This window comes from Gopherus flavomarginatus, chromosome 8, assembly GCF_025201925.1.
Source record: "Gopherus flavomarginatus isolate rGopFla2 chromosome 8, rGopFla2.mat.asm, whole genome shotgun sequence".
Taxonomy (NCBI): domain Eukaryota; kingdom Metazoa; phylum Chordata; order Testudines; family Testudinidae; genus Gopherus; species Gopherus flavomarginatus.
Genome location: NC_066624.1, coordinates 55,723,008 through 55,737,136, shown reverse-complemented (window position 1 = coordinate 55,737,136; position 14,129 = coordinate 55,723,008). Strand labels below are relative to the sequence as shown.

Sequence of the window (14,129 nt, the reverse complement as noted above, 5' to 3'; positions counted from 1 at the left end):
GTTGTTATCCTTGTTGTGTGAACCGAGGGCTGGAGAACTGTACCTGGCATACCTCGATGAAAGGACTCACCCTCAACTGAACGGCACTCGCTAGGCAGGGGACATGGGTTCCAAAGCCCAATGAGTTGAGAAAGGGTGGGGATAAGTACTTGTATTTGGGTCTTGTTTAAGGGTCCTAAGCACTATTTGATGCTCTCTCTCTTTCTCTCTCTGGTATAACAAAAGAACTAATTTAGATTCAATTGAGTGTCTTATGTGCTACAGAGCTGAAATCACTAATACCTAGGTCTAAGTATTAGACCTACTTTGGGACAATATCTCTATCACAAGAGACTGCCTAGTGTGCACCAACTGTGAAGCTCCTGCACTAACAGCTGAAATCACTGAGAGCTGTGTTAAGTGGTGGGCCCTGAAGACACCTTGGTGAGTGGGTAGCTGGGTGGCTGGTGGAGAGGACCAGAGCAGAGCCCCTTAGAGAGGTGTGGCAATCGGCTGGTGCGGTGATGAGCAAGTGCCTGAGCAGTAGAGCGTGTAAGGTGTCTCCTTATACCCTCTTCCACCCAGGGTGGGAGGTGAACTCTGTGGATGAACCTCTGAACTCTGGGGCTGCACTGGCCAAAAGACAGCAACTGTGAGTGGGGTGCAGAGAAGGGACGGGCACGTTAAAGGGACTTTTTGGTTGCTGGACTTAAGAACCTGAGGGGAAAAGGACACTGCCCAACTTACTTCGGGGTGGGTCTTTTGCTCATGGTTTATGTTTATGAACCCTAGTTGTGGGATTTTCCCAAATTAAGGTTGAGTTACTTCCCTCCTTTTATTAAAAGTTTTTGCTACATTCAGACTCTGTGCTTGCGAGAGAGGAAGTATTTCCTCTTAGAAGTGCCCAGGGGGTGTTGTGTAATTGTCCCAGGTCACTGGGTGGGGGCTCGAGATGATTTTGTGTTGTATTGGTGAAAAGGAACCCCTAGATACTGAACCTGGCCCTTGCTGCTGCTGGCTTCACCTGGCAGAAGGGTTACGTATGCTAAGAATTTCCCTCTTCCTTGATACATATGATGAGTACAGGTCTCATCCACACTGGACTGGTGGGGTGTCTTTGGACTCAGTTTCAGCCAGTCAGCAAGAAAGGACCCCAGCCTGGGTCCCAGCTTTGCACACTGCCCAGCCAAACTCGCACTATCACCCAGCTCAGCCGGAGCTGTGTGCGAAAAGAGGCCTTGTCTGCATGAGCAAATTACACCAGTTTAGCCAAAGGTGTGAACTGAAGTTGATCCAGTTTCAAACTCTTTTGTGGATGCTGTTATTTGGGTTTAGCTTGAGTCCAGTTGGGACAAGTTGATGCTAAACTGAAATAGGTCCCTCTTAAACCAAAATAAGAATGTCCACACAGAAGTCTGCACTAAATAGATAGGTCTAGCAATCTATTAAACTGATGCAACTTGTTCATGTAGGCAAGGCCTGAGTTTATACACGATTCCTCAGTTTGGTCCTCTGCTCTTTAGGGAGGATGAATCAGAGCCTGATTGCACTTGGAGACTTGGGTGTCTCCCATGGGAGCCATTGTGAATCCCAGTTAGCTTTCTTCTCTTCCCTGTTCCTTCTGCCTTTTCAGAGACTCTTTCTCTGAAGTGCCATGTGGTATTTCTACAGAGACAGCTCTTGTGATCAGGAGACCCTCATCTGTGACCTGGACCTGCTAAATGACTTTGGCTGAGCCACTTCACTGCTCTGTGCCTCGGTTTCCCCTCCCAGTCTTTGTCTATGTGCATCGTGAGCTCTTCGGGGCAGGGACCATTTCTCACTATCAGTCTGAGCATCACAAGGGGGCCCTGATCTCAGCGGGGGCCTCTAGGTACCACAGCCCAGCTCCTCACAGATATCTAAGTGCTGATCAATGGGAGTTAGGTGCCTGAACACCTTAGAGGAGCTGGGACTGTGTCAGCCCCACAGAATACCCTTGCATTGTCAGCACAATGAGAGCCAACACACCCAAGGAACTGCAGGGGAGTAAAGTGAATGTGACAGAACTCAGCCATGGCCCTTGACTGGCAGTTTTCTAACTCCAGCCTATGGTGCAAGACAGCCCTTTGGTGCTAACAGGTCCTGGCACAAGAGGTAGCAGGAAGACCCACCTAGAACTAAAGAGGGGCAGCTTTGCACTGGGAACGTCCTAACGCCTTTTAAGGAAATGGGGATTTTCCTTTTCAGTCTCACTCACCATTATGACATCATCAACTTCTGCCCTGATGTATGGCCCCAGGATTCCCAAGTGCTCGTCCAGCTCCCCACGTGCCAGCGGCTGGGTGAAAGAGTTGTCCAGGTACCCTCGGAAAACCACTTTCTTGTACCGCTGGAAGGGCTTCCTCCAGCCCCTACTTGGGCGGCTGCAAGAACAAGAAAGGACACACCCTGTGGGAAGGCACCAGCCAGGCTTGGTGAGTGGAAGGCTTGAGGCATGGACATTGGAATCTGGGCTCTAATGCCTCTCTCCACTCTGACTCCCATCACAGCTTTAGTCCCTCAGCTAACTCCCCAAACAAGCACCTCTGTTGGCATTGTGATCTCGCTATATACGTGCTCAGGCAGAGAGTCTGAATGTAGAGCCAAGCCAGGAGCCACAGGGCTCCAACTGTCCTTCAAGAGGCAAAGCATGAACTGACTGTGACAGTGATCTATGTAGCTGTCAAGACATGTCGGTAGAGTCCTGCAAATCTGTGGCTATCTGCTTTATATCCATGAACTGTTTTGCAGATACAAATTGTATCAGCACGGGGCTCTACATGTCGGCATATTCTCTCTGGTGCAGCTTTTCTTTGACTGGAATCCATTCAGAAGCCCAGAGGCTGAGGTACAGTCAGGTACTTACAGAAGCTCCAGCCTTTGCTGTCTTGGACCCTCTCTAGGTTCTGAGTGTTTAGTGCTCATAGCCATGCTGGAGAGCAATCCAAGTGGGGTAGCATTCAGACTGAGAGCAGAGGAGGTAGCTAAGAGTACCCCATCTTCATCTTGCAGGTGTTTCGCTGGCCCCTCCTCTGAGTCAATTGTTTTGGACATGGCTGTGGCCAGCTCAGCAGCCACACAGCACACAGTGCTCCATGGAGGATGCTCCCTTTGGCGTCCCCCAGCAGTATGGACAAACTGTCAAGTAGGGGACTAATCATAGACCAATGTGATGCTCATTCTTCAACTACATCTCCTTAGCATTGACAGGTCTATAGGAAGCCAATGACTAAGTCTGCAGCTCCAACTCCTGCCCCTCACCTGGTAAGGCAAACTGATACTGCAGACCACTGGGAGGACACATTACAGCCAGAATCTTTGGGCTCAGGCTAGGGAGGATGTGAACTCCTCAACGAAGTGGAGCAGCGGGTAGCAGGGCAGAGTTCAGTTGACTGCTGCCAGTTGGGCTGCTACACTTGGAAGGAAGATCAAGCACTCAAGAGGAAGACAAGACTCTATTGGGGTGGAGCATCATGAATAGGACAGCCTGGGCTGGAACTCAGTGTCTGTCTCATGGTGGGGCCTGTACCCTCATAGACTCATAGACTTTAAGGTCAGAAGGGACCACTATGATCATCTAGTCTGACCTCCTGCACAATGCAGGCCACAGAATTTCACCCACCCACTCCTGTAACAAACCCCTAACCTATGTCTGAGTTATTGAAGTCCTCAAATCGTGGTTTAAAGACCTCAAAGTGCAGAAAATCCTCCAGCAAGTGACCCGCACCCCACGCTACAGAGGAAGGCAAAAAACCTTCAGGGCCTCTGCCAATCTGCCCTGCAGGAAAATTCCTTCCCGACCCCAAATATGGCGATCAGTTAAACCCTGAGCATGTGGGCAAGACTCACCAGCCAGCACCCAGGAAAGAATTATCTGTAGTAATTCAGATCCCACCCCATCTAACGTGCCCTGGATGGATCTCTAAGCCTTGTCTGGCTTTGTTCATCCATGCTGTTCTGTAAAAGGGAAAGCAATCAATAGGGTGGGAAAGATGCCTCATGCAAGGGGAAGGATGTGTCTGGTAAAACTTACTTAACTTTTAGAAAGTGTTGGGGTTTCTGGCTCTCATATTCCCACAGCACTTCGACAGCTGCAATGAAATACTGCTGGACCCTCCCAGTGAAGGTGCGCAGATCTTGGTCCTCCTCCCCATAGATGTCAAACTCGTCAGTGTCTCTCTCAGGTTTGCTGTAGTCATCATAGTCTGATTTTTCCTTCTGGGGCATTGAGATGTTGGACTTGACCGTGTTGTTTAGGGCATTGGGTTCTCTAGGGGTGTCAAAATATTCCTCGGATCCAGGAGTGGAGCTCCTGTTCTTTGCTTTGCCGATGCTTTCCCTGCTGCTCTGTGTCCCATCTACCTCCTGCGCCTCCTTCTTCCATTCTGGTGTCTGTATTTTACTATCTGAGAGGGGAATGGCATCTTCCTTTTTAGGAATGGCATCTTCCTTTTTAAACACTTGATTTTCTTGGTGGCTGTGCTTCAACTTCCATTGGTCCCCTTTAAGGGTCAGGTTGAGAGCCACGCCATCTTGGGGAAATGGATAGTTTCCTTTGGAGGCCTGTTTTGTCAGGATCTCTGAGGCCTCTTTGCTTGCTGGAAAATCCTTAGATTCAGTTCCTAATACTTGGTCCTTAACAGCACTAGATTCGAGCTCCCGCTGCAGCTTACCGAAGATCCACGTTTTCTTCAGCTCCTGCTGGTCCAAGGTGCTCACTTCCCCATCTGTCACATTTCCCTTGGGCTGCAAGCTCAAACGTGCCTCCCAGTCAACACCTCTTTTATGCTGCATTGCAATTACTGCAGGTGTCTCAATTCCACTCACTTGCCCCACAACCTGTGTTGAGATGGGGACCATACTCGTTGTGTGCTCTCCTGAAGATGCAGTGGGCTTTGTGTCTGCCTCAGTTCCTACCTCCTGTTCCTCTTTGGTAGTTTTCTCATAGGAATAGGCAGAGGTAGCACTAGTTTTCTCCTCCTCTGACTCTTCCACCTTCAGAAAGGAGTTACCTCCTCTCTGAGTTGCATCACTTTCACCTTGGTTGTCATAGTGTCCCTCTACTGCTGGTGGCTCATGACTGCTAGCATGGTGTTGAAGAGAAGCTGACACATCCCTGATATATCCTGTGGGGTTATCAGTGCCAGTTGCTCCATGATCTCTTGCTGTTGTGGCTACCAAGAGTGGCCTAGCAGCAAGTGGGTTTGCTCTGTCGTTGTTACTTATCTTGATAGTGCCTCTGAGCTTAGCTCCGATTCCTCCTGTATGTTTGCCAGAGTTATGCCTTCCCTTCAATGCTCTGGCTTTATCCTCCAGTCCTTGCTGCACCTCTGTTTCTTCCAGTAAAGTTCTATGTGATTCCAGGGACCTCTTTTTTACATGAACGCTGCATCCCTGAGAGTTTTGATCACAGGGCTTGTCAGCTGTCCTTTGCACTAGCTTTCCAGGGGTCTGGCTGTCCGAGTCGAGCTCCATTCTCTTACCTTTATGGAGTGTTCCTTCTTTGTCTGATGAACTGGCCTCCAGGAGACGTGTATCATTTATCAAGTCCATTAGCTCTGCTGGAGGCACTTTCCTGTTGAGATAAACTTCCTCATTATCTAATAAGCTGTTGTCTTCATTTGTTGGCTCATCTAAACTTAGTGCAGTAACCTTGTGTTTAAGAAATGTGTCCTTGCTGCTTTGTAAAGGGCCCTTTTCAAGCTTCCTCTCATTGGCCATAACATTTAATTTGAGTAAGTCAACGTTCTCCATTTCAGACATTTCCTTACTTTCTGTAGCTTCTTGAAACTTTGTCCCCAGTATTAATTCATTGCTTTCTTGTGTAGTAACATAACTGGTGGCAAAAATGTCACTGCGGCCCAGAAATGGTTTTTTTAGAAGGCTTGTACTGTTGGTAAGTTTATCTGGGGCTAGCCTGATGCTACTTTCTGCAGACAAGGAGTGTTCTACATTTGAAAGACCCAGACCATCACGAGATTTATCCTGTCCTGATTCATGGTCCAATGGACGTTTTTCTGCAAGGCTCAGATCTGCTGTATCATAGGTATCTAACAGCGCAATGTTAGTCTTACCAAGGAGAAGATCTTTCTGATGTGGTGCAGGGGTCCTTTGAATTCCTGTATCATTTGAAGACGTCTCAACAGTCTTTTCAAAGAATACTTCTCCATTTGTAGCTGGTGTGTTCTCCTGAAGCATGGTACCATGTGCTGGGCTATTTAACTTTCCTTCCTGAGAAGTTTCATAAGGACCCAGTGAAGCCTCTTCTTGAAGCCTGGTGTCATTTTCCAACCTAGTGTCCAGTTGTATCGGTGCACCATTGCTTTTAATAAATGCTTTCCCACTGTTCACATAGGTGATGACATGTATACTTGTGTTATCTGCGGACTTGTCTAATGATGCTGAAGTACTATTCCCTTTAAGGAAAGTGTTATCATTAGTTGATGAAGTCATTTCTGTAGCTCTTGTATCATTCAATGGTATGTGTGTTTTTAAAGATGTAATCTTGAATTCTAGAGGCATTTCATCATGTAATGGAATCCTTTCCTGAAACCTAGAATCATGTTTTGAGACATTCAGTTGCAGTGAACTATCATTCCCTTGAAGACCAGTTTCTTCAGCATTAAAAGAAGGTTCCTGATGGCCCATCACATATGCTGATTCTTTTAATTGTGCCAAAGTAACATTCCCTTTAAGAATTTTTTCTAAGTTGGTTAATGGAGCAGTTAGTTGGAACATCACATTGTCTACTGACTTGTGCAGCTCTAAATTCTCTTTAGCCATCTCTACAGCTTGAATTGGTCTATGCTTTCCAAAGAAGAGAGTATCTCCTTCTGGATATGAGCCAGCTGCTGCAGCTCTTGCTGAACTTGTGTTATGATGGACCACTTCACTTAAGCTTGTTGAGTTTCCTTCAGGAGAAGGGTGTCCAAATCCTTGGTCAGGGCTGATCATTTCTGACAATCCTGCCTCTTCTGAGAAGGAATCATAAGATACTGGCTCAAAGCTAGTCTCTGTTTGAGAAGATAGGGAAAGGCCATGTAGATCGGACAGCACTGATGTGCTGTTGGAAGAGGGGTCCATGGAATTCTTCCTGCTGTTTTGAAATCTGTTATTGAATTTGAGGGGCTGGCTGGGTTTTCTCAAGCAGGGTGTTAGCTGGGGGTTGAGCGTCTCTGTTTCCTTTTCGGAAGAAGTGACATTACGATGCTTTCTCAGACACAGCCTGTGCCATCTTTTATTCTTGGGGAAGCCCCTAGGTTGAAGGCCATTGCCCTCATTTGTCAAGTAATCCGGTATCAACTCATAATCTTCCACATAGGAATACATTTCTGGATCAGTGTTGCACTTGGAGACTGTGAACTTTGCCCACATTCCTCTGTCTCTGAAGTCAGGATTCAGGCATGCCAGCATCCATACGCCTATCCCAGGAAAGGACAAAAGAACAGCATTAGTTCAACATACCAGGAAATCTCAAGAGTTATCACCCAGCTGGTGCTCCCTCATTAGCAAGCTCTGTATTTTAAGAATGCTTATGGCATAAGCCAATGACATTCTTGTTTCCACTCCCACTGAAATCTATCACACAGTGGGTTCACCTGTCATGCATGTCTCCATGTGCTGCAACATTTCTGGCAGTGTTTAGAATTAACCCTGGCAAGGATTTTTAATTGCTTTAATGCTCCCTAACAAACCTAATGAATTGAATGCATCCCTGGTACCATAAACTTTACCTGGTATGTCCCCACAATGGCTTCGGTGGAGAGTAGCTATGAAGTGGTTAATACAATGGCTGCAACTTTACATGTAGGTGCCAGTGGGATTCCAGAATCAACCCATCAAAGATTTGGTTGGTGCTGTCAGATACACTGTACTGGTTCTATGGTATAATGGTCAGCATTCTGGACTTTGAATCCAGTCATCTGAGTTCACAAATCTCAGAAGAGCCAATACTTGGTTGGTTGTGCAAGGGTGGCAGTGGATTCTCCATCACTGGCAATTTTTAAATCTAGATCAGCAGTTTTTCTAAAAGATCTGCTCTATTTCAAACAGGAATATTATGGGGCAGTTCTCTGGCCTATGTTCTGCAGGAAGCCCTTTGAATCTGTGAACCTATGGTGCAGAATGTCTTCTGCACATGCTGATCTCCTGAGTCCCAGTCTCATTTCTCTCCTGCTCAAGTTAAAAGAAATCAAATCCCCTTTACCACAAAGCCTCTCTTCCCACCCCCCTACTCTGACCAGCTCATTCCTGCCTGGTCAACTCTGAACAGCCAAGACTGGATATAATAACAATCATCTAGATTTAGATTATTCTAATAGAGATTTAGATAATTCTCCCCATGAACTGTTGATTTCTGGGTTCCCTCCTCCCTCCTTCACTAGAGAGGACAGGGCCTTCTCTTGCTTTGGGGGCCTGTGCTGGTTCTGGTCACCAAATAGGCTGGTGCCATTCATCCGTTCTAAATTCACTTACATAAATACAATTATGCCACTTCCTTATTCTCCCCAGGGTGGGCGAAGGGCCAAGGGTTAAAGCCACAAGCACAACTCTGAGTGACCAGTGCCCACGTGGCTGTTTCAAATCAGAAACAGGAAAAGGCTCGAGGGAAGCTGGCATTGATTGCACAGCACACTGGCATCATAACAGGCCTGACCCAACTCCCATAAAAGTCGGTGACTAGACTGCCTGTGCCTCAGGGAGTGTCTGATCCAGTGAGTGGGACAGGCAGGTTAGGGATGAGGAAGAAGAAAGGCCAGCAGGTAAACTCTGAGATTAAATGACTGAGTTAAATATGTGGGTTGAGATCGGGCTAATTGCCTAAAGGATGTGGACACTGGGTTGTCATTCATTCCACCTTGGTGTGGCTTTGGCAATCTCAGCCATGATCCATGATGGGAATTATAGTTACTACATTCAAGCTGTTCAGTGACTTGTTTTAAGGGCTCAGCAGACACACTGACAGATGAAAGGTACATGGAGGAAACTGGACTGCAGCGCTGAGATGCACCAGATGCTAAGGGGTGCCAGATGGAATTAGGCTCATTCCACAGAACTATCCCCAGCAGCGTTTCCATCCCTCACTTAGAGTGATTTTCCTGACACCAGCAGAAAGCCCAGCACTTTGGGATTCACTATCATTTGGGAACTGGGATGGGAGGCTGGAACAAACGTGACAGAGCATATATGGAAGAATCTGCATGCATTATAACAGAACAAAAACACTTAAAATAATCTTAACTAGGCACTAAAATATAGTCTGTTCTCCAGCCATACACATTGTCAGTAAGATCTGTTCTGAGTTTTTAAAAGGCTGCAAGAATGTTGAGTGCTATTTAAAATTTAAATCGGCGTACATATGCTGTGCTGGGCTGATCTCACTGCAGTGTCATGCAATGGCATAACTCGTACTGGTCATAATGTGGAGCTAATCTACCCAGGCTCTGCCCACAACTACAGAAAAGCTGAAATTCTGCTAAAACTATCAGCAGTGAAACAGTTAATGATGCAGGCCTTGCAAAACCAAGCAGAAACCACAGCTGACTTAAAACAATTCAAGGCCTTCTCTATAAATTAAAAGAAACAAAACAAAAAAAAGGCACAAGCCTAATTTTAAAAAGAATAATTTGCAGATTACTTTGACAAGAAACAAATAACAAATTACTGAATAGAAACAGCACTCCCAGGTGGTGGAACCTTGTTTACTATGTCTCAGTCCAGATGTATTTTTAAAACTATTTTTAATACCGTTTTAAGTACATTTGATGGAGGTGAAAGGTGCCAGATTGACAGCCCTGGGGATTGAAAGCCTGTATTTATTATAGACAAGATACAGCATATGCAGAGACAGCATATGCCTCTTCCACACTATCCTTGTCGATGTATCCCAGAGAGGCACTCCTAGAAGAGAAAGGTGTGTTCATTCTTTCCGGCTCATTTAGGCCCTGATCTTACCAGATCCAGGCGGGCAGATTCTTACACCCTTGCATAGTCCCGGGGAAGTCAATCAGGATGTGCACAGACAGAGCTCCTCCCTCACGGATCAAGGCCTGAGTCATTTGCCTCTGTGTTCAGATGGCCACCAAGGAGGCCAGTGCTGATGGTAGCTTTTTATTACCACTAGCAATGGGACTTGAGCCATCTGGGCACTTCACATAAGACATTAGATCACCATTAGATGGTAACAGCATTTACTTTGTCAAACCAGTCCCCTTGAGGCAGAAGGCTTTGCATCCCATCACCCATCCCACATGGGGTTCTGTAGCAGTGGAACAGTCTAGTTTTGCAACTCAAGGAGTAGTGATGTCAAGTTAAAGGTGCTTGTTGCATTCCATAAGGGGGGAATCTGAGTGGCCAAAACTGTGGTTGTGGCTTTTCTAAAGTCTTTTGGGAATGACCAATCAGCTTCTGCCCCTAGCACCTGAATAAAGTACTCTGGGAATTACTCTCAAAGTTCCTTGCCCAAAAAACAAATGGTTTAGAAGTTTATTTTTTAAATTTAGAGTTTTTATAGGAGTAACGTCACAATAACATTACATCTCTCAGCATTCTTCACATCATTTGTTAGTGGCCAAAACAGGCACAAAATGTAACTGTGTCTATTGTATTTGTCAACTCTGCTCTGTTGTTTCTCTGGAACTCAAGAAAGATTTCAGAGACTGGAAATGAAGTCCTTCTCTGAAGCTATAATCTGCAGGGTTTGACTGTGGTTAGTACACACAATACCAAATATGATTTTTCTTCATCTATACACTGGGCACCAGGTCATGGTCAGCATCATGCCAGCAAGGCTGATTCTTCACAACTGTGTTCAAACATGTTAAACTTCTGTAAGATAGCCACACCATAAGAGTTTGTTCTGATGATAGGAGTACTTGTGGCACATTCAAGACTAACAAATTTATTTGAGTATAAGCTTCCATGGTCTACAGCCCACTTCATCGGATGCATAGAATGGAACATATAGTAAGAAGAGGTTTTTTTCTCCTGCTGATAATAGCTCATCTTAATTAATTAACCTCTTAGAGTTGGTATGGCAACTTCCACCTTTTCGTGTTCTCTGTATGTATATATATCTTCTTAATATATGTTCTATTCTATGCATCCAATGAAGTGGGCTGTAGCCCAAGAAAGCTTATGCTCAAATAAATTTGTTAGTCTTGAAGGTGCCACAAGCACTCCTGTTCTTTTTGGGGATACGGACTAACACGGCTGCTACTCTGAAACCTGTTCTGATGATGTAACTTCATAGCTAGCTGGGGTGGGGAGGGCAGGGGAGGGGAGGGAGAAGGGCAGAACCAGATGCACCTGGAATTTACTTGCTCATGCAGTTTCAGTTGAGTCCTGATTAATCTCTCTCTTTCGCTTAATAAACTGGTTATTTTTCTAGCTGATCCCTATAGTTCATGCACGTAAAATGCTCCTGATGGAACATGCTGACCTGTCTCTGTTAACATATACTGCACAGCAGCTGGGCATAGTAATTTATAAAACAACTAAAATTATTAACCTGGCTTTTCCATGCTCATGAAGACGGTTTCTCCAGAAAGTGGAAAGAGGGTGAGCGTGTCCTTAAAGACCATGTTGTGTTTGAAGGTGTTTCCAGAGAAGAAAACAGACAGGAAGTCTGTCTGGGTACCGACACTTAAGACATACCAGTACACCACTTGATGCAGGCAAAGTTTCAGGTGCAGGTTGCCAAAGACGTAGCCATTAATACCTGGAAGATGCATGGGGTATGAGAAGTTTTATCAGTGTTTTGGTCTCAAATGGCAGTTAACCTTTTATATTTTAGCTAGGTGTGACAATACAGTTAAGACTTCAGTTCATTCCCTGACAACAAGCAGGTGTTGATCACATTCCCCCTCCAGAAGGAGTCCAGATCAGGACAGTCATGACCATAGATTCATAGATTCATAGATTCTAGGGTCAGAAGGGACCAATGTGATCATCTAGTCCGACCCCCTGCACAAAGCAGGCCACAGAACCCTACCCATCCACTTCTATAACAAACCCCTAACTTATGCCTGAGTTATTGAAGTCTTCAAATTGTGGTTTGAAGACCTCAAGCTGCAGAGAATCCACCAGCAAGTGGCCCATGCCCCACGCTGCAGGGGAAGGCAAAAAACCTCCAAGGCCTCTGCCAATCTGCCCTGGAGGAAAATTCCTTCCCGACCCCAAATATGGCGATCAGCTAAACCCTGAGCATGTGGGCAAGACTCACCAGCCAGCACTCAGAAAAGAATTCTCTGCAGTAACTCAGATCCCATCCCATCCAACATCCCATCACCAACCACTGGGCATACTTATCTGGCGATAATCAAAGATCAATTGCCAAAATTAGGCTCTCCCATCATACCATTCCTTCCATAAACTTATCAAGCTTAATCTTAAAGCCAGATATGTCTTTTGCCCCCACTACTCCCCTTGGAAGGCTGTTCCAGAACTTCACTCCTCTAATGGTTAGAAACCTTCGTCTAATTTCAAGTCTAAACTTCCTAGTGTCCAGTTTATACCCATTCGTTCTTGTGTCTACATTGGTACTAAGCTTAAATAATTCCTCTCCCTCCCTAATATTAATCCCTCTGATATATTTATAAAGAGCAAGCATGTCCCCCCTCAGCCTTCTTTTGGCTAGACTAAACAAGCCAAGCTCTTCGAGTCTCCTTTCATATGACAGGTTTTCCATTCCTCGGATCATCCTAGTAGCCCGTCTCTGAACCTGTTCCAGTTTGAATTCATCCTTCTTAAACATGGGAGACCAGAACTGCACACAGTATTCCAGGTGGGGTCTCACCAGCGCCTTATATAACGGTACTAACACCTCCTTATCTTTGCTGGAAATACCTCACCTAATGCATCCTAAAACCGCATTAGCTTTTTTAACGGCCATATCACATTGGTGGCTCATAGTCATCCTGTGATCTACCAATACCCCAAGGTCCTTCTCCTCCTCTGTTGCTTCCAACTGATGCATCCCCAATCTATATCTAAAGTTCTTATTATTAATCCCTAAGTGCATGACCTTGCACTTTTCACTACTAAATTTCATCCTATTACTATTACTCCAGTTTACAAGGTCATCCAGATCTTCCTGTATGATACCCCGGTCCTTCTCCATGTTAGCAATACCCCCCAGCTTTGTGTCATCCGCAAACTTTATTAGCACATTCCCGCTTTTTGTGCCAAGGTCAGTAATAAAAAGGTTAAATAAGATTGGTCCCAGAACCGATCCTTGAGGAACTCCACTAGTAACCTCCTTCCAGCCTGACAGTTCACCCTTCAGTACGACCCGTTGTAGTCTCCCCTTTAACCAGTTCCTTATCCACCTTTCAATTCTCATACTGATCCCCATCTTTTCCAATTTGACTAATAATTCCGCACGTGGAACCGTGTCAAATGCCTTACTGAAATCGAGGTAAATTAGGTCTACCGTATTTCCTTTGTCTAAATAGTCTGTCACCTTCTCAAAGAAGGAGATCAGGTTGGTTTGGCACGATCTACCTTTAGTAAAACCATGTTGTACTTTGTCCCAATTACCATTGACCTCAATGTCCTTAACTACTTTTTCCTTCAAAATTTTTTCCAAGACCTTACATACTACAGATGTCAAACTAACAGGCCTATAGTTACTTGGATCACTCTTTCTCCCTTTCTTAAAGATAGGAACTACGTTAGCAATTCTCCGGTCGTACGGTACAACCCCTGAGTTTACCGATTCATTAAAAATTCTCGCTAACGGGCTTGCAATTTCATGCGCCAGTTCCTTTAATATTCTCTGATGAAGATTGTCCGGGCCCTCCGATTTTGTCCCATTAAGCTGTTCAAGTATGGCTTCTACCTCAGATGTGATAATATCCGCCTCCATATCCTCATTCCCGTTTGTCATCCTTCCATTACCCCTAAGCTCCCCATTAGCCTTATTAAAGACTGAGGCAAAGTACTTATTTAGATATTGGGCCATGCCTAGCTTATCCTTAACCTCCTTTCCATCCTCAGTGTGTAGCGGTCCCACTTTTTCTTTCTTTGTTTTCTTCTTATTTATATGGCTATAGAACTTTTTACTATTGGTTTTAATTCCCTTTGCAAGGTTCAACTCTACTTGGCTTTTAGCCTTTCTTACTTTATCC

The 14,129-nt window shown here is 45.3% G+C and overlaps 1 protein-coding gene across 1 annotated transcript in view; it reads right to left on the bottom strand.

Annotated features, from left to right (window-relative positions):
- Nucleotides 1-14,129, bottom strand: part of F8 (coagulation factor VIII) — a 74,804-nt gene that overhangs the window by 25,072 nt on the left and 35,603 nt on the right. Inside the window, exons 13-15 of the mRNA XM_050965749.1 lie at nucleotides 11,510-11,719; nucleotides 4,034-7,421; nucleotides 2,219-2,384 (exon numbers count right to left, since the gene is read on the bottom strand). Of these exons, the coding sequence (XP_050821706.1) occupies nucleotides 2,219-2,384; nucleotides 4,034-7,421; nucleotides 11,510-11,719 (3,764 nt within the window). The remainder of the gene's footprint in view (nucleotides 1-2,218; nucleotides 2,385-4,033; nucleotides 7,422-11,509; nucleotides 11,720-14,129) is intronic.